General features: G+C 36.1%; 1 protein-coding gene across 1 annotated transcript in view; it reads left to right on the top strand.

Annotated features, from left to right (window-relative positions):
- Positions 1-19,187, top strand: part of LOC107564496 (angiopoietin-2-like) — a 22,821-nt gene extending 3,634 nt beyond the window's left edge. Inside the window, exons 2-9 of the mRNA XM_016249592.1 lie at positions 3,562-3,708; positions 5,251-5,372; positions 8,704-8,936; positions 9,167-9,291; positions 11,759-11,860; positions 13,627-13,793; positions 16,820-16,950; positions 18,525-19,187. Of these exons, the coding sequence (XP_016105078.1) occupies positions 3,562-3,708; positions 5,251-5,372; positions 8,704-8,936; positions 9,167-9,291; positions 11,759-11,860; positions 13,627-13,793; positions 16,820-16,950; positions 18,525-18,685 (1,188 nt within the window). The 3' untranslated portion in view covers positions 18,686-19,187. The remainder of the gene's footprint in view (positions 1-3,561; positions 3,709-5,250; positions 5,373-8,703; positions 8,937-9,166; positions 9,292-11,758; positions 11,861-13,626; positions 13,794-16,819; positions 16,951-18,524) is intronic.
- The last annotated feature ends 2,073 nt before the right edge of the window (positions 19,188-21,260 follow it).

The raw sequence follows: 21,260 nt of genomic DNA on the forward strand, positions 1-21,260 counted from the left end.
GAAAATATGAGCTAATTCTGGATGTTCTTCAATGAAATTCCAACGAGAGGACAAGCATGTCGAATTACATGTCAGAATTCATGATTTCTGTTGAATCACATTCATCCTGTGGGTGGTCAATAGGAGGTGTTTATGCTGTCATAGGTTAAATGTATGAGAAATTTTGATCAAAAACAAGTACCCTCTCCAAATTTTAGGTCTTCATCAAAGCAGCTTGCAGCTTATCTTTCCTGGAATTTTTGCTATTCATATTAGACTTACAGTATATGAGAGATGTAGTCTGGTTCTTTAAGCCAACGTGGTAAAAGAATGAGATTACATTTTTGCAACTCTTGGGGAAGCTATTTTTAAACTTTAGCTTTCAAAAGTAATTTAAAGTGGTAAAACTAGTCAAGACATGCTTTAGGAAAAGTTACTTAGAAAAAAGTACTTAATTTAAGTTCTTAATATTTAAGATTGATTAATATTTAAGATCTCAATTAGGATCACAGTTGAAAAAAAAATCTGCAAGATACATAACTGAGTAGAAAACAACGATGAACACCAGCATTTACTACCTCAGAAAGGAAGACACTTAAATTAATCAAATATTCAACAGAGAGAAAATAGGTTTGGGGTCGGAAATGTTTTTCATGGCTAGGAAAGAAGGCCCTTATGCTCACCTACAGGCTTTAGTTGATCAAAAATAAATTTAAAACAGTTAGGCTATATTGTGAAATATTACAGTTTAAAATAACTATTTTATATAAATGTAATTTATTTTTGTGATGGCAAAGATGAATTATCAGCAACCGTTACTGCAGTCTTCAGTGTCACATGATCCTTCAGAAATCATTCTAATGTGCTGATTTGGTGTTCTAGAAACATTTCTTATTATTATCAGTGTTAAAAACAATTCAAGAATTTGATGAATAGAGAGTTTAAAAGAACAACATTTTTATACAATAGAAACCTTTTTTTTTCCGTTATAAATGCCTTTACTGTCACTTTCGAATAACTGCCCTTGCTGAAAGAAGTATTAAAATATAAATAATATACTGTATATCTTACAGATCCATTTTGAACGCTGATGTGTGTGTGTGTATTCCATGCACAATCAGATGGCACAAATTTCATGAATGGTTTGAGTATAGAATGTGATTCATACATGGGTGTAAAACTAAACTAAATCTATTATGAACATAGCAATTAACACAAATCCCCTTGCACCGAAATGTTTATCCAGACATTGTTCAGAAAAGAGAGAACAACAAACAAGAAAAATCACAACAAGCTTATTGTGTCATAGTACTGGCACAACAAACCAAAAAGCCTTTATATTTTTTTGTTTTAGAGGTGAATAAATCACCTTTCTTCCAGGCAAGAACATGTCTTGATGTGAAATATACACAGGCAGTTGCAGTTTCTTGGCTTCCCAACATCCGTTCTTAACACTGCGTTCTAATCCAAAATAATCTCCTATGACAGATCTGCTGCTTGCGTATGCAGCCTTTGTCTCAGTTTAAAGCAGTCAAGATGCGCTGACATGTCCTGCTAAAAAAAGATAGGAAAAACAAAGGGAGTGAGAGACAGACAGACGAGAACCATAGGAAAAAGTGAATTAAAGGAAAAGTTCACCCCAAAATCTGTTCCAATGAAGAAACAAACTCATCTACATCTTGGAATGCCTGGCATGCATGAATGCATTTAATTCCATGGCTTTAAAGCTACTAAAAAGTAATGTAGTCCTACTATACTAAATATGGCACCATTAGTGCAGGCTAGATGTCAGTAACAGCAAACATCATTGATTCACGCGTTTCAAAACCAAATGTCATAAATGTCAAAACTACTTTTGTAGTTTGTTTCTAGATCTTGACAGTGTGTGATCACTATGTATGTAAAAGATGCATGTGAATGTTCTCTACCAAACCTTTTTGTGTGTACCATGGGGAGAAAAATAACATACAGTTTTTAAACATCATGGGGGTGAGTATATAAAAAAAAAAAAAAAAGTTCAGTCTTGCACAATAAAATAATTCTTGCTCAACTGTCCTTGAGTAGACCCATTTATTGTTTTCAGTAAAGCTTCACAGAGAGTCTGGAGTGTTTGGCCCATTTAATAATAAATCAAATTTTCCAGGAAATGGAAAAATACAAATGGACTTCAGTTCTGTTTTTATGACTCGTTATTTAACTAAAATAAAACCCTTTGAATGTTCATTACTAAGTGGCAGAACAGCAAGATTAAAGGTGGTTTAATCAATGCTTCTTTAGTTTGCTGCAAAGCTCACCTACTTAAAGACTGGCAAAAAAAATCATCCTTGGAGAAACTTTGAAATTATATGGTATGGTGAAGATATGACAGGATTTCTCTTCCCTTTTGTTATTTTATGAAAAGGCCACATCAATCTGAGATCTGTTTATAACTCTCAGATGCTTGGTGCCTCGATTTTATAGTTCGCATAAATGGTCAAGATATTTATTTATTTATTTTTGCCTAGCCTCATATAACATCCAATGAGGAATTAAACTGAGTGAACAAAATATTGTTTACCCAAGGGCACTCACACCAGTGTTTCAGCTCGGTGGTACAGTAGTTGTGGCTGAAAGATACCATGTATTGTGCATATGGTATGAAGCACACAGTGTCATGGCCTCTCTGTAGGATGCTGTTTGGTTGCGGACAGTGGCACTGAAGATGGATGACGGCATATATGTATTGCCTCATTAGTATTGTACAGTGTGCCCTGATGTCCATTTGTCCGAAGGGAGTCGAGCATTGTCAGTAAGATTGATTGTACAGTACTTGTTTTAGAGTTGATTTCCGACCATGCGTTTCATATAGATTGTTTTTGTGCTGATTTGGCCTGTTGGCAAACTTCTCAATAACTTTTCAAGATTATATAACATTATCACTAAAGGCTAATGCACACTGCACTGACAGATGCCAACTACCACCGACAGATTTCTTTTGTTGGTTTTGTTGGATCAGTGTGTTACCCCTTTTGGCATCTCTTGACATTGATCAATATTTTACACACAGATCATAATATGATATATATATATATATATATATATATATATATATATGAATTTATAAAAATGACCCCGTTCAAAAGTTTGAATCTTAATACTGTGTGTCGTTTCCTGGATGATCCACGACATCTTTCTTTTTTGTGATAGTTGTTCATGAGTCCCTTGTTGGTCCTGAGCAGTTCAACTGCCTGCTGTTCTTAAGAATGATAAGAAGATACATGTCAACTATTTTGTTTCTCATCTGTTCTTGAATTTCTTTAGATCACGGCATGATGTGTTGCTCTTTAAGCATGCGTCACTTTGTCAGACAGGTTCTATTTAAGTGATTTCTTCATTCAACAGGTCTGGCAGTAATCAGGCCTGTGCGTGGCTAGTGAAATTGAACCCAGCTATATATATATATATATCCATAAACAATAGACTTTTAAGTTAGCGTGCTTTAATGCTGCCTATGCAAGCTTATGTTCTCTTGTGACGCTAGCAAGCGTAGTAGTTGGAGATGTTGGTGTATGTTTGTTGATGTGTCTTGTGCCATGTTTACAGCTGGAGAGCTACATACAGGAGAACGTGCGGTCAGAGATGGAGCGGAATGTCATTCACACTCAGACAGCCACCATTCTGGAGATCGGAACCAATCTTCTAAGCCAATCAGCAGAAAACACACGCAAACTGACAGATGTGGAGACACAGGTGAGACTGATCAAATGAGACTGACAGCATCCAGACAAACAAATAGCACCTCTGCTCTAACTGCAGCTTCTGTTTGTCTTTGCTGTGAAATGCTTTTCTCTAATTGCTTAAACCACATTATGAAGACAAGCAGCCATGAAAAGTGGGCACTTCTCATGCCGTCATTTGTCCAAAATTCTCTATTATAATAAGAAAACTGCCCAATAATTTGTATTGGTGGCTCACAATCGAATTAAATTCTTGGAGCTCAATGGCTGAGAATTTTTAATCTTGTGCAGTAAGTGAGTTCACAAAATTAGGCCTCAATGCATCACATGTGTGTGTGTGTGTGTGTGTGTGTGTGTGTGTTTGGTTTTTCACTCATCTGAATTCATGGCCAACAGAAGCAAGGTTAAGTGGCCATGCAGAGTAGCGTTGGAAAAGAATCCGAGAGACAGTGAAGTCTAGCCAAACTAAAACATCCATAGTGTTTATCCTCTCAAAGAGTGATTGCTTCACACTGCTATGTTTTGCCTTCATTTTTTACCATTAGAAGTTCATTGAACATCATAGTGCAGCCTGAAAAAATATTGGGCTGCTTTTGTCAGGGCTTACAGTATGTTTGCTGTGTTTGAGCTGCTTGAAAAAACATGTAGCTGTTTGAAGAAATGGGCATGATGGGATAATCACTGCTGATCTATGTGTGACTTTTGGAGTGTTTGGATCACTTGATTAGTGCTTCACAAACGTAAAGAAACAGTTCATCCAGAAACGAACCATCTGTCATGATTTTCTAACCCTCATGTCGCTCCAAATCCATAACTTTCTTTCTTCTGTGGTGCACAAAAGGAGAGATTTTGAAGTCTTTTTATGCAGCTACAATGAATAGGACCTGTCCAATTTGTCAACATTCTTTCGAGTTGAATCATTTCAATGAATAAAAAGATTTGGTCACAGTGGTTTACAGCTTATTTAAGAGGAAGATTGCGAGTAAATACATGTTTCAATGTTCTGAACACAAAACTATCATATGGTTTGGAATATAGTGCATGAGACTAATGGACTTTTTAAAATTTGGACATGGACATTTTTAAGGCGCATTTGCATCCTCTTTGAAGCTTGAAAGCTTCAGTCCACGTATATTGTAATTGAATGGAAAAGTGTGACCAGCACAGTCTATGGATTATTCCTTTTTGTGTTCTGCGGAAGAAAGAAATTTGGATTTGGAACAACATAAAGGTAATGACAGAATTTACATTTTTGGGTGAACTATTACTTTAACCCTGATTAAAGCTAATTAACATACTGTATAATGCTACTTCAAACATTGTTCTCAGATAAAGTTGGCAAACTTAATGTTGCAGGGAAACATCTGGAACTACCTTCAACATTTAACTACAGCATTTTCTTGGGAAAAAAAGTGAAATCCTGTACATTTGCATTCAAGCAGAGACAAAAAACCATAGTAGTTGGACAAGAAAAGCGCCATCATTCTCCCATGTCTTTGAATATTTTAAAGGTAATCTCTCTTTCCGCTTGTCTGTCATGTGGGCCTGTTTGCAGGTGCTGAACCAAACCAGTCGTCTGGAGATCCAGCTGCTGGAATACTCTCTGAGCACCAGCCGGCTGGAGAAGCAGCTCTTAGAGCAAACCCAGGAGGTCTCCCGCCTCAATGACAAAAACAGGTGAGTCGTCTGGAAATAAGAGTCGTCTTATTCATTTCTCTCACCTTCCTGTACGTGAACGCTGTCTCTAAAGTTGTTACAATGTGTATTTTTGACACAGGATACAAAGGCAAACGGTTTGCAAGATGCGAAAGACCTGTGATATTATACCTGAAGTTGTTCATACATACAAGTTTGTTAAAAAAGATGAAAATGTGTCTCTCCTAGAACTACACATCACACAATAATATCTATGAATAGTAATTAGATCATGTTGCCTCTTTACAGCTTTCTTTTTATATAGTTTTTCTTTTTAAACAAAATAAAATCCACTGGACCTCATGTCCTCCTGTATTTAAATCTAGTATTAAACATGGATTGCATGCACATTCATGGAGCACATCAAATATAGTATACAGAAACTCTTAGGTTTCTTTAAAAATATCTTCATTTGTGTTTTGAAGATGAGCAAGAGTGAGTAAATGATAAAAGAGCACTGTCACCATTTACATATCCTCATGTCATTCCAAACCTGTGTGCATTTCTTTCTTGTGCGTGGCACAAAAGAAGAATTTTATTACGCAAGAAGTTTCAGTTCCCATTGACTTCCATTGTATTTTTTGTCCATACAGTGGAAGTCAATGGGAAACAATATGTTTGGTTACCAACATTCCTGAAAATATCTCTTTTTTTTGTGCTACAGAAGAGAGATAATTATACAGGTTATGAAACAACATGAGGGTGAGTAAACGATGACATAATTTAAATTTTTGGCTGAACTATCCCTTTAATATCAGCTGTAAACAAGCCCAAAATCATCTCACCTTCCTGTTTATTCCAGGTGTTTACTATTTTATATACTAAAAAAATAAGTTATAAAACAAGCATCACCTGTTTCACATCTCTTTTATGACTTTATAATTGCATTCAAATAAACAATGATGCTGCAGAGCAGCAAGCACCTTTGACACAAAAAAACAGCACTCTGTTACAGTAAATTGGCTATCAAGAGCCAGTAATAAAGGAAATGCATTTTCATCTTTAGGGAAGTATGGCTCAGTAATTATGCATCTTTCTGCTAACCCAAATTAAAATATGCAATCTTTTTGTGGAAACTTAAACTTTCTGTCTGAAAATGGGACCGTAAGATAATCTATTCAGCACTCTTAAAAATAAAGGTGCTTCAAAAGGTTCTTCAAGCGATGCCATAGAAGAACCATTTTTGGTTCCACAAATAACCATTCAGTCAAAGGTTCTTTAAAGAACCAACTCTTTCTTACCTTTTTGTAATCTGAAGAACCGTATTTCGCCACAAAGAACCTTTTGTGAAACAGAAAGGTTCTTCAGATGTTAAAGGTTCTTTATGGAACCATTCAGACAAAAAGGTTCTTCTATGGCATCGTGAAGCACCTTTATTTTTAAGAGTGAGGAGTGAAATATCATTGGATTTTATTTTGAGACAAGCTGCTTTACAATAAAGCTGCAGCTTAACAACAGCAATCTTTCATGTCCACAAATTTAGATAACTTAAAAACAATTTAGTGTATTTTCAGACAACATGACATGGTATAATCAAGTGCAGAGCTTCTTTATAAGGATACAGCAAGCAAAGAGAGATTTAGGGAATGTTTCTTTCGACTAGCTGAAAGTAGCTTGTTCAATCTGTGTGGGTGGATCGTTTCAATAAAAAACTGCTGCAAAGTCATTAGTCGGACTCCTAAAGATCAGGCCTGTGGAATTTATTGTCTTTATTTGGAGCTTGGTACGGTGCCAGCTCACACAGCCTGTCAGAGTGTTGATTTGGATTTTGATAGAGAAGCCATCTGTGAATGGCAGCAGTAGCCATGTGTTTACAGGTCTACCAGCCTCTTAGGCTCACAGAGGTGTGTTATGTGGAATCTGAGAGGCTTGTTCAAGGGTGTTGTCTGTGCTGAGAGTGGCATGAACCAACAAACAGAAATTCACACACAGAGTGAAGTATTAAAAATTAGGATTTGATATGACGCTTAATATAGTAAGACAAAACAATTGTCTAAAGGCGCGATTTATGTGCTTCCAGTCCACGTACTGTAGCCTGCTAGAGTAATACAAATGGTAAAACATAATCATTCCTTAATAAATACATTTGCTATTAAAAAGGCTTTCATCATTTACTGATAAATGAGAATATCACTATGGTATCATATTTGAATGTGTTCAGGGAACTTAGCTATTGAAAATTAACCATAGTAATTTAATTTAACTCCGCTCAAATTAAAGAAATTAACAAAGTGATTTGAATAAAAGTGAGTTTTTTTCTCTGAATGAGATCAAGCCAGTAAAATGATTCAATCTTCTTCTTAATATTTTGAACCATAGGGACTTTGACTGAACTCAATCACTTGTGGCAAAGGTTACAACCATTTCAGGTCTGGCTAGTCTTCAAAAGGTTCATAAAGATTTATGCATCTCTAAAGTTGTTCATACTGTACATATACATATTTACATTTTAAATGCTAATGCATTTACACATGCATTCATTGTCTAAAGAATGTATTTGTATGTATTAGTATGAAAGCGATCACGCTGAATAACCTGAGGTGCAACAATTTAATTTTGTTATGCAGTTTAGTGTTCATTTGGTGATACAATTGTATACAAAAGGTCAACAAGCAAGAAGTTAATATTGAGAAACTTACATTATAGACACAGTATTGTTCTGTTTCTATAATAGTTCCAGTTCTATTTCCTCTCTGAGCACATAGTGGCCTTTGCTTCCTGAATGAATCAGTGTTGCAACGAATTGATTGAGTGAAGTACTGTGTGCATATTGTCTGAGTAGGTAAACAAAGTATGTTAACAAATTATGTTCTATATAGTAACAAAGTGTGTAGTGTAATTAAAACTACTACATCTGTCATGTTGTCATTGTCATGTGACTCAGTTATGTCACTTTATTCACAACTCCTATCCTGTGGCTTAATGGGATAGTAAAATGTCCAGATGTGCGCTTCGAAATCTCGGCTTTAAGACTAGTTTTAAGCTGGAGTACACTACACAAATGTTAAAATTGGACTTTTTGACTTTTAGCAAGTAGCACAGACTCTAAATTGTGGCAAAAATCTGTGTAAATATCATGTAATGTATTCCAGCCTTAAAGGTGTATTGATGTATCCTCCAGACAAAATTCCCACAACTAATGCACCGACTGACAGTCTATCTGGAACACAGACAGTTGGAGTGATACAAACAGTGAAAAATCTCAGTGCTGTTGGACTGTTATATCAGAAATGTATAAATAGTTTTCTAAAAGTGTTGAGCTTGTAATATGCAAATAGCAAGACCATATATGAACCAACCTATTTCTTCTCAGCTATCTGGAACAGCGTTTTGCTGCCATGGAGGCCAGGCACAGCAGAGAGCTTCAGGCCATCCAGCAGGAGAAACAGCAGCTGTTGGAACTGCTTGACAGACAGAATCACCTGGTCAGCCTGCTGGAGGGAGAACTGGCCAGCTCCACTCATAACAGTACACTGCTCCAACGACAGCAGGCCACACTCACTGACACAGTGCAGCAGCTACTGGCTATGGTCACTCACTGTAACGGTTAGTGCCAAATTCACATTATCAAAGGCTAAGCTGCATACGACCAGCTCAGTGGGAACAAAAGAGTCTCTCTAAACTGGGCAACTGCTTAAATTCCCAGAAGTGGTCTGTCAAGCAATTTTCCAAGAAGATTGCAGTGTAAATCAATATTGATTAAACCAATCAAAATAGGACCTGGGTATACTTTTATTTCTTTTTCTCAAGCCTAATACTACCCTGTGTATTTCCAGATATTTCCACTTCAGTTGAAAAGGAGATGTTGAAGTTCAGAGACTGTGCTGAGATATTCAAATCTGGAGTTACAGAAAGTGGGATATACAGCATTCATCTTCCTAACTCCACCCAGAAAACTAAGGTTTGTAGTTTGTAACCATTTCAACCAAAGTATCACTTTGATGAAATTCTAGGTAACACTTTAGTGTAGGGACCAATTCTCACTAATAACTAGTTGCTTATTAGCATGCCTATTATTAACATATTGGCTGTGTATTAGTACTTATAAAGCACACATTCTGCATGACCATATTCTACATCCCTAATCCTACCAAATACCTAAACTTAGCAACTACTTTACTAGCTATTAATAAGCAGCAAATTAGGAGTTTACTGAGGCAAAAGTCATAGTTAATGGTTTGTTAATAGCGAGAATTGGATCTTAAAATAAAGTGTGACCGAATTCTATTTATATATAATAAAAAAAAAAAAAATACAGACTGCATACAAAACAAAACCATTTTGTAAAGCATGAATCTTGGCATGTATCTTGAAGAAACTGAGCTCTCCTCACATTTGTTTTTTAAAGACTAAATTATAACCTGGAAGGACAAAATGTTTTAATATACTGCAATTTTAGTACGTCTTCGAAAAAAGGCTAAGATGAAAATGTCATGTGGATCAGAAAACCAAATCAAGAAGTTAGAGAAACATTTCCTTCAGGCCAATTGTCGGTGCATCTAACTGAGAATATGCACCCATATTTATTTCAAAATCTTGCCCTACTGAACCACAAGAAAACCCCTAAAGGTTTGTGTTTTGCCTTTGACTTCCAGAGTCAAATCTAATTTCTGGCATGCTCTTGGGGTGATGAACATTTTAAAAATGTGGCTAATATTGTTTTTTTTATTCATTATTTTCCTGTGCACTCATTCGTCTTCCCCTCCATTTCCTGTGGGCATAGGAGCCAGGTGTTTGGCAAAGATTTGGGAGCTTCCTGCCAACACAGGGTTTAAGGCAGAAAGTGAGAGCGAGCTGGTATATGTAGTATCACCACCCTTTCATTCTGTGCCACCCCCCAGAGAAGCACACTGGGTGGCTCTTTTCATTTAGAGTTCAACTTTCTCTTTTTTTCTACCTCACTTTGTTTGCATAATGATACAAATTAACATATTTATGAGGGATATTGATCAGTGCTGATTGAAGCTTATTGATAACAAATGGTTCCTTTGGAAAATCTTGACCGGTGATGCTCATTTATTAAAACATTACTGTGAAAGTTTCAAATAGGTTTTTGCTGTCAGAGACAAGCTAAAGTTTTAGAAGAAGAAAATACTCCCTTACATCTGTTATGCAAATAGAAGGATATATTGTGCCGAATAAGAATGAAATCAATTCATACTCTCCAAAAGCAACCTCTCTACAGATGTCATTAATGCATGTGCTTTGTCTTTAAACCCTGATTAGCCGTTTAAAGTTTCACGATGGGCAGTCTCATGTGTTGCTAAATGAGCTGGTCCCGCCAAGGGATGAAAATGTGCATTATCCCACTTTTTGTTTTTGCCAAGAAGAACTTATTGCTTTTTGCCTTCTCCTTAAGCTTAATTCTTCTCAAAAACAGCTGGGAAAATTGGAGAAAAATCATACAGAGGATATTTACTTGGAATGTTTTCACTTGACACCCACAGGTTAGAAATATGTAATATTTCAGAATAAAATCCTTTATGGGATTGGCTTTAATTAGTTTTGATAGATTCGGATGATGGAATTCAATGAATTTGCCTTTTATTATTTTATTTTGCTGCTCATAGCTCATACTAATTTGCTGTTTTTGCCACAAAACAGTAAATTATTAAGTTGTTTTGTGTTCAATACCAAATCAATGGTTAGTAAAAGATTCAGTGGAAACTGACCAGTGTGCTCATGTTCCAAAAATGTCTGCATGAGACTTTGTTTGTACTGTATGGTTAAAATTGGTACAATTAATCATTGGCAAGTTTATTGCACAGTGGTTAACCAAATTCAATAGCTAAATACAAACCCAGCAGAGTACTCATATAGCCTGAAGACCTACCATCTCACTGTGGACAAGAACAGAATGTCCTGCATCGGCGGTCCAAATGTGGTGGTTTGTGAAGCAGTCTCGCCCCCATGTGCATTTAAAAGGATTGTGGGCAACATTTTTTTAAAGTTCATATTCTACAATTTCAGTTATCAGTTTATTTTGTCAGTGTAACCCACAGAGATAAGAAAGGTCCTTATTCAAAACAGTTTGAGCAGTCAAATATCAAAACCGCCACTTATGTTCTGAATAGTGTAAGAGTATTTGCCAAATTTGGACTATAATATTATTGTAATGAAATCGCGGAAAATTAACTTAATACAATATAGCACCTGCAAAGAGTCTCGCAGCATTTTTCATCAAATAGTTTTGTAGTTTTCTCACAAATATTATCTGAAAAGAAAAGGAATGTTTCGTTTAGTTCCCTAGGTAGATCATACAATTGTTATCTCTCAGTCTCTGTTGGTATAAAATGTATAAAAAGTATAAAATAACAAGATATATTTATATTGCATGCATGTGTTTCTTTATGGTTGTTTCTGACTAGGTATTCTGTGACATGAAAACTAAAGGGGGAGGCTGGACTGTCTTTCAGCATCGCTATGACGGATCGGTCGATTTTAACCTGGCCTGGAATGATTACAAACTGGTAGGAACAACTTGTCCAACACTCAATTAGAGCATTTTACACATTTAATCCATTTAACTGTATACGGTATATCTTTAGGAGCAAGTGTGGTAACTTTCCATAGTTTGGCTTCAAATTCTATTAAATACAATTTTTGATCTCTGATCATTTATTTTATCACAGACATCTGCATTAAGCAGGTCTTCATATATTTACTATCTTGAGAAAGATTGAAATAAAATAAAAAACCCATCTGGTAAATTTCACAATATCAGTCATGTTTTGTAAAAATGCACATATCGCCATGCATCATATCTGACAAGTTGAATATTGTAAAGTACCTAGCTGAAGGAGGACTTTGCGTCATCATTACAGATTGCTTAAAAATAATTTTCTTGATTTTGCTTTAGGCAATGAAGTATGATCACTCCTTTAATGAAGACATACTGTATAATTTACATGTGGGCCTGTCTATCTCTTATTGAGATTTCTTGATTTATGTACACTTCTGCTACCATTAATCTGAGGCGCCTAACATTTAAAACACATATTTAACCTGCTCTGATGGAGAAACTCTAACTCATGTGTGGTGTCTGATGTGTATAGCCATAGAATACTGATGCGTTGGTGACCCCATTGACCTTTCTTCAAGGAAGAGAATTCTGATTGGCCGTGTCTGCATTCCCATGTCTCCCTATGTTGTTACACCTGCATTCCCTCCCTATCTGGGACAATAAGTATATATTAATTCGGTCACAGGGTCATTTGAAGAGGAAAGATAAGAAAAGACATTATAATTTAAGTAGGACGTCATAATTCACGCACTGCGTCCATTATTTAAAAGAATTTATAGAATATGAGGAGAGCGCATATTGTTATAATGGTCGCTTAAAATCAGTGTTTTATACCTATAAAAGTAACAACTCCCTGGAGAGCTGATTTGTTTGGAAACTATTGAGTTTTAAATGCAAAAACAGTGGTAATTCATCTCACCTGGGCCACTCCAACAGACAAATTGCTATGGCTGCTCTGGGAGTGCGTCAGAACCATACAAGTTTTGTTTTCTCTTTTCCTTGTTGTTTTCCAAGAAAAATGTTTTTACAAGTGAATGATAAATATTTGGCCCCAGATGGAGCGTAGGAATGGGGAGCCCCTGTAGATTGTTGATAACGTGTGCATTGAAGCATTTAAATTCCCAACTGCACTACCACATCTCACAGTGTTCAAATGTGCCGTCTCATTTGCTGGTCCAAACAAATGGAAATGCAGCATTTTCCTGTGGTTACAGGAGGTCTTGTGAAACGTTTACTAGTATGTGAAAAGGAACTCTTCTGCTATCAGTGTAAATAATTATGTAATACTTAATAAGCATTTCAGACATACTTATTCATAATTGTCTGTTTTACAGAATACAAAAATACTGGTAATTTACACCTCACGCTCTTAGTTTTGGTTATAATAATACATCACATCCTGTCTGGTAGTCACATACAGTCTAGCCGCAAAAATTTGAATATTTAATCGCACTCAAAGCTTATAGTTGGATCTAAAAATTAGGCATTCACAAATAATATGAACTACATACTTCCTGTACAGTGTAAATAATGATTTTTCAAAGTAAAAAAAAAAAGTACATTTTAAAAGAAAATATAATTTAATTTAATTCTTTGTACTTTTACCTGCAGTTTGAGTGAAAATAGTCTCTAAGTAAATTGTCAAAATGAGATTGTTAAAATGAGATGTGTATATAAAGCAACATTTTTGTCTTTTCTTCACATATGACGTAGGGATTTGGAGATCCATCGGGAGAACACTGGTTAGGAAATGATGCCATCCACCTGCTTACAACTTCAAAAGACTACACTCTCCAGGTCCACCTCAAAGACGCCGAGGGACAGCAGGCTTATTCTCAATATGACCATTTCTACACAGATGGAGAGGATAAGAAATACAGGTACCAAAATGTTCCTTGTTCTCTTGACTCTAGATGTTGTGATGCATACAAATGGGCGCCACTTTGCTTCCAAAAGTTGTGGGAACAATTTGGGGGGGTGCACACACAGTGAAGGTTTACAATTAGCTCATGAACATTTATATAATTAGGTTATGTGCAAATAATATAATGTTTTATTTTTACTTTGATAAATAGTCTCAGTGATGTATTGATCTGATCTATAGGCTTTTCCTATTACCAAAAAACAACTTAAAAATCTTTTAAACCAATTTCAACAGCACGTTGAGTGGCTGTTTTTACACAGTTATTTCAATCATTTTTCCAACCAACTTCGGCTCAGATATGATTGGTCTAATGGCAGTGTTTTTGCTTTAAGTATGAGGGGTTCTCTTATATAACCTTTCATTTGAGTAAACCAAAATCATCAACAGAAAAACATTTGGTTGCATTTTGTTTTGTGATTTAACTGCAACGGATAACAAGCAGTGGAAAGTGAAAGGGAAGGCAGTGTGGTAGAGAACATTCCCGCCAAATGCTTTCCGCCACTGATCGCAACTGCAACAATCACTCAACAAAACATTAAAAATGATGAATTCCATTGCCAGTCTCATTATAATAGCCTCTCACAAATTTAAAACTCCTGCTCAGCATTTGAAGATGCTTCCTAGTATTAGCACCCCAGACGTGAGCTATTTCATAAAGTGCAGGGGATAAAATCGGCCATGGCGAACACATCCTACCAGTCTCCATTGTAAATGATGCCTATGTGGATACAAGTGACTTTGGAAAAGCAAGCAGAAGATAAAATCCCTAGTATTTTGGGTTTTTCATCATAACCGTGTTTTATTCTGTGTATTAGTCAAAGCCAGACTGAATTGAACTGGTGGGAGTAATGCTGTTTATTTTTATACATTGTGTCATTTAAGTAGAATATGTTCAGTATCTAATTGTTCAGAGTTCAGAATCTGATTAAGACTTGATTTGCATTCAGATTTGCAATGTGAATCACATTTTCAGCATATTATTGACACATTAAATTTTTTTTTTGGCTTGTCTTTGTCATTTTCCTGGGATAAGAGACACTTGTGTGATTATGTCCACAAGTCAAAATGATGAGCTACATTTAGGGTAAACCAGCATTTCTCCCAGCATCATTATTGCTTCTGGTCTGCCGATCCCAGGAGCAGATCTGCCTACAAAAGAGAAACAGGGCAAACAATTTCAAGCATGAGGCTTTGTCAGAAAACTGCCGAGTTAAACAAATCTCACACCTCTCTTAAGGGATGCAATTAAACATGCAGCATTGCTTGTGGGCATACTTAAACAGTGAATGAACCAGAACCAAAAATATTAAATTTAACTCAAAATAAATGATTTGGAATACAGCTATAGAATGGGAGAGTGTTGTAGCAGTGGTATCAGATGGAAATGCCAATGCGTGTTTATGTGCGTGTAAACAGGTAGAGAAATTGCGGAACAACACTTGCCAAATCCCACCATGTTTGTTTTCTAGTTTACCTCATATGGTAAGAGTGCGTTTTATTAGCGCGCTGAGAATCCTGGCATGGTCTCGAGGGTGTTGGGCCCGTTTGGGATTAACCAGCCAAGCAACCTATGGTTCAAAAATGTTTTGATGCCAACACAATCTCCTGCAGCTCCTAGCTGTGTGGTCCTTTCTCTGGCACAGTGTGTTCGCAATTCTTCCTGGTGAGACATCATCAACAATGGATTGTGGATAATGGAGGCCAAATATCTTTGGAATACACATTAATGAGTCACATTAATAAGAAAGAGGAAAAGATAAATCACTTAGGAATATCTTATACAGGCTCACAGCCTGTCCAATTACTGGGGTTAACAGTGGATGTAATAAATGTAGACGCTTTCATCTGATTATGTAAAAATAAAATAAAAAGAGAGTGCAGTTAAAGTGATCCTTTGTGTATAGTATTTAAGTTAATTTATCTAAAACAGGATATGTGTCGGGGCTTAAGCAAGCTAATGCTGGAACTCAACATACAAGGAGTGGCAAAAAAGAGAAGGTGGTAGTAGCAAAGTTTCCTGGCACACCTTTAGCCATAGATTGCCATAGACATTTTAGGGGTAGATTTAGTACTAAGACCGCATGATAGGAATGTTTATGCAAATATTTATTGTACAAGTATTGATTTTCAGAGGGTTACATCCCCAGGGGACCTTGAGGGTGCTATAGGGGTCTGGGAGAACTTTTGTGAAATAACAACAACAACAATAATAATAATATTAATAATAATAATACAATTGAAATATTACAGTTTCATTATACATTTGTCACTGGTTGGAGATCAATCAAATTATTTTATTTTAATTAGACAAAATAGATTAAAAAAAATACATTGTCAACTTAAAAAATCCAGATAATATTTTAAACATAAAATGTAATTTTTTACACCGTAAGCTTTATAATGAAAATACTGCTCAAAGGTTTGGGGTGGTAGGATTTATTTTTTATTTTTTTTGAAAGAAGCCTATTTATTTTCTTTATTTGAATATTATACTTTTTTTACTCCGATTTATTCCTGTGATGGCAAAGCTGAATATTATTCAGCAGTCATTACTTCAGTGTCAAATTATCTTTCAGAAATCATTCTAATACAGTGATTTTCTGCTCAAGAAACATTTATTATTATTATCAATCTTGAAAACAGTTGTGCTGTTTTTGTGGAAATGGTGGTAATTTTTTTCAGTATTGTTTGATGAATTGAAAGTTCAAAAGATAAACATTATAAATATCTTTACTTTCATTTTCATTTAACAGATCCGTGTTTAATAGAAGTATTTATTAAAATAAATAAATCATCAAAAAAAATCATACGAACCCAAACTTTTTAAGGGTATCATATATATATATTTGCCTTTATATTTATATATGGGGGTCCCTCACAAGGGGATCACCATATTTGGGAGTCTGCAGCATAAAACATTAAAAACCATGGTTTGTGTATTATATATTCTGTATCCATCCATATGTTTCTTTTTTTCTTCAGTCTCCATGCAAGTGGTTTCAGTGGTACAGCTGGACGCACCAGTAGTCTTACCCACTCAGGAACTCTGTTCAGCACTAAAGATCAGGACAATGATCAGTGCAGCTGCAAGTGTGCTCAGATGGCCACAGGAGGTATCACATTTACATTCTTTCTAACAGTGTATGTAATTATTAAATTGCATATAATGAAAAACAATTTTCTAACATCACCCAAGATAAGAACTACAATAATGTTAAAATATCAGGTATTTCAATGGCAACTGAGAAAGTAGTGGTAGAGTATGTTAATTAAATCAGCAGTTCACATTTACTTGACTTAAATAATGATATTTATTGTGATTGATGATTTTTTAGTGTTTCTGCCGTTGTATCAAAAGGGACATATCATACATTTTTTGTCCATTTTATTCCCCCACCCAAAGGTCCACTAGTGTTAGTCAGGTAATGTAGGTTTGCTGTTGGGTTCAATACAGTTGGTGGTGCCTTATACTTTGGCAGCAACATTTTTCCAAAGCCTGCATTACACCCTGACAGAACCACAAAACAATCCTCACTGAAATGTGCTGCACAAACTCTGAAGGTTGGGTTGATGTGATCAGGGACCTTGTTAAAAACAAACTTTGGACACTCTTTAGTAAAGTTAAGAAGAGCCACAGATCAGAGTTGCTGGAACCAAGCTCCCTCCTTACCCCCAACAGGTAAAGGTAACTCACAAAACATCCATGAATCCATCCCTTGTGTGCTGCTTACAATAAATCAAAACAGTAGAAGGTTGTGTAAAAATATTTGATCAAACGTGAAGCATGTCTGCTATTTTATCTCAATGTTAAGTCAGTGTGATGCACCTCTGCAGAGTCCTGTGCAGATTCCCTCTGACAGAGCCTGAATTTACAAAGCCAATATTCAGTGTTGTTATTATTAAAAGGAATAGTTCACCCAAAATTTAAAATGTGCTGAAAATGTACTCACCCTCAGGCAATCCAAGATGTAGATCAGTTTTTCTTTAGGAGAAGTTTTGCATTACATCACTTGCTCGCTAATGGATTCTCTGCAGTGAATGGGTGCCATCAGAATGAGAGTCCAAACAAACGATAAGAAACATCACAATAATGGTGACTGGAGAAATGTGGATTACTTTTGAATTACTGTGATGTTTTTATCAGCTATTTGAACTGTCATTCTGAGAGCACCCATTCAGTCAGAGGACCGTTTGGTGAGCAAGTGATGCTAAATTTCTCTAAATTTGTGCCGATGAAGAAACAAACTCATCTACATCTTGGATGGCCTGAGGGCTAGTACATTTTCAGCAAATTTTCATTTTTGGATGAATTTTTCTTTAACTAAAACTGTTAATTGAAAGAAAAGCTGAAATAAAATATTTTAATATATAGACTAATATTTTAAAATATAGATATAATATGAAAAACATAGGAATGTTGCCTTGGCAGCTAACTGAATTAAAGTGAGTTGACATTGAAATACAAATATTACTAAAAGTGAAAAATAAATAAATAAAGCTTTAAAACACATGCACGCACGCACACACACACACATATCATGCTCATAACAAAATTCACTCAAACTAAAGATATTTTTTATTTCATAAGATCAAGGAAAATCTGATTGATATGACCTCTTAAATATTAATGAAAGAAATTTAAACCAATCCAAAAATAACTGAAATTACCTGCCGTTTGTCCCTGTAGGGTGGTGGTTTGAAGCTTGTGGTCCTTCCAATCTCAATGGGATATACTATTCTGGAAGCTCCAATGTGATACGTTATAACAGTATAAAGTGGTACTACTGGAAAGGACCAAGCTGGATGGCGACCATGACCACTATGATGATACGGCCTGTGGACTTCTAAAAGCAGGAAGAGACTCTCACAAATGGGTCATTTGAATTTACTGACAGCCAAATCATCCAAACAAGCTGGTGACATCAATGAAAATTATGGACAACTTGAGCATTGGATAGATTGTGCCCATGGTATTGCAGCCATTCAATCTGTCTCCGTTTTGTTTGTTTAGTCTGGCGAAACAGACACAAATTGCACCATAAATGTTTTATCTCCCTGTATAGCAAACTCTTCCAATGAAAAATGCAATGAACTGGAATGGCTGATCAGTGCTCAGAATTGTAGTTGATGTTTGAGCCCAATGTCTATCTGGTAAAACACTAACCTATCTTCCTCTTCCATCCAGTGGAACATTGGCTCTCCTGAGATTTCTTCTCTCATTCTAGTGCTTTTAAAGGGTTTAAGAGAGAATACCTCTATAAAAACGCTGAAGACACTGAAACAGGTGTATGTTTTATAAGCATACCTTTCATTATAAATATATATTTGTAATAAAACAACAGACATCAAATCAGACTTTGCTACAGAATTCTGTTCCAACCTTCCATACAATATAGGCTTATAGGAATATTCCTTCATTACAAACTTATATGTTTCATGATATGTAAATATGTAATATGTTAAATATACAGAGATCTGGCATGAAACTCTACACTGTAAAAAAAAATCTGTAGTTTTTACAAAATAATTTTGGCAACTTACTGTTAACCTATGAACTGTTTTTTTTCCGTAGCGTTTTTACAAAATTTTACGGTTAAAATTACACTTATTTTTTACAGTGTAGATGACGCACTCCGATAAGTCTAACTCAATCTGACCTAATGACATCATTATCACATGGCACATATGATCGGTAGCCAATGAGCTCGCTGCTCAACATTCAAATTTATGACTAGTGCTTGCTGTAGCAGTTGCAGCTTGCTTCAGAACAACAAAATCAACATCTAAGATAAGTGAATGCTCTTCTAATCCACATCGCTGTGTGCATTGTGTGGTCTGCCTAATTGAATTAAAAAATGAGCAACCATAATCAAGTTTAAACTAAGTGTCATGTTAGCAGTTTGCATTGAATGCAGGAGTGAAATATTAAGCATATTAGCAGCAGCATTTAGCATCTGTGTTTATACAGCTGGAGCAAAACGCAGTTTAGAGCATATGTAATTGCTCTGAGGACACGCCGATAGTAACGGACATGAAACAGGTTAAATTAAATTTAAGCATTCTTGTGTATGCATTTCAACGGGGGTTCGCCATATACATTGGCGATTATCCCTGTGTTCACTTTCGTTATTCTAAGGTTGATGTTTTCATTGTGATGAGTGTGTGGTTGTTTTCAGCTGCACGCAACGACAGAAGCACGCGCTTATCGCAGTCATATCAATGACAGTGTTGCGGGAGACGCTGAAGATCACTATCTATGGCTGTTGTAGTCCCGAGTGAAATGCATTATGGGTAGTGTATTTTGTAGAAATGTGCTCGTGCGACGTGTGCTCTCGCTGTGCTGTGTAATTCAGAAAATGGGGAAAGAACATTTATATTCTGCTTTTATTTCAGTTCATTCAGGTCAGTCCACCCAGGGGATTTTTGTGCACTGTAACTCTGACAACTTTTATCTGCATGAGAGAGTAAAATGGCATGCATCGGCTAACTTTGTCCGTCTCATCATGGAATGAACATGAATTAACAAGCTGTTACGCTGCCGCTGGGACTGATGAAGTGGAGAAAGTTAACAGCAGTTATCAAATGACTAAATTATGATATTTGCTCAGGTGGGTGCTGGGGTCTTATCTATCGGATTGCAACGTATATCCATTTTATTAATTAAACATTACACATAGTACGTGTCTAATTATAGTTAAGCCAGTTGGCATGGTAGCCCAGGCTCACATAATCATAGGCCACTATTGTTAAGCCGGTCGGCATGGTAGCCAAACCTCACATAGTCATAGGCCACTATTGTTAAGCTGGTCGGCATGGTAGCCAAGGCTCACATAGTCATAGGCTACTAGTGTTAAGACGGTTGGCGTGGTAGCCCAGGCAGGCAGGCACACATAGCCATAGGCGACTAGCATTAAGCCGGTCGGCGTGGTAGCCCAGGCACACATAGATAGTAATACATGCGGTTCACATGGCTCTTCGGAGCAGCAGCAGTACATATGTCTTGGCGATAGATCTGCTTGTTGGGGGGTGTTTTGTTCTTATTTAGCTTGTATGTCCCTTCTATGTCTTCTGCTTTGTGGTGGGTTATTTCATATATGCTATATTTGCAGCAGCAATATTTCTTACATGCTCACAGCAGCATGTTGTGGATGTATTGGCAGTAGCAAGTCTTGGTGCTTGCTCTGCCGCAGCAGCAGCAGCATAGGAGATCTATTCTGCCAAGACCAAATACATTAACATTGTCATAGGGCTGGGCGATATAGCTAAAAAATTGATCAACGATATAATGTTTCATATCGTTCGGTATTGATAATTATTGACATTTTTTATAACCTTTTTAAAAACAAAGAGCAATAGAAAAAAAAACTTTTAAATTTAACCACTGTATTTTTAAATTAACCCAATTTATTGAGACGAACAAATT

Source organism: Sinocyclocheilus grahami, unplaced genomic scaffold (genome assembly GCF_001515645.1).
Source record: "Sinocyclocheilus grahami isolate Dianchi unplaced genomic scaffold, SAMN03320097.WGS_v1.1 scaffold940.1, whole genome shotgun sequence".
Lineage (NCBI taxonomy): Eukaryota > Metazoa > Chordata > Actinopteri > Cypriniformes > Cyprinidae > Sinocyclocheilus > Sinocyclocheilus grahami.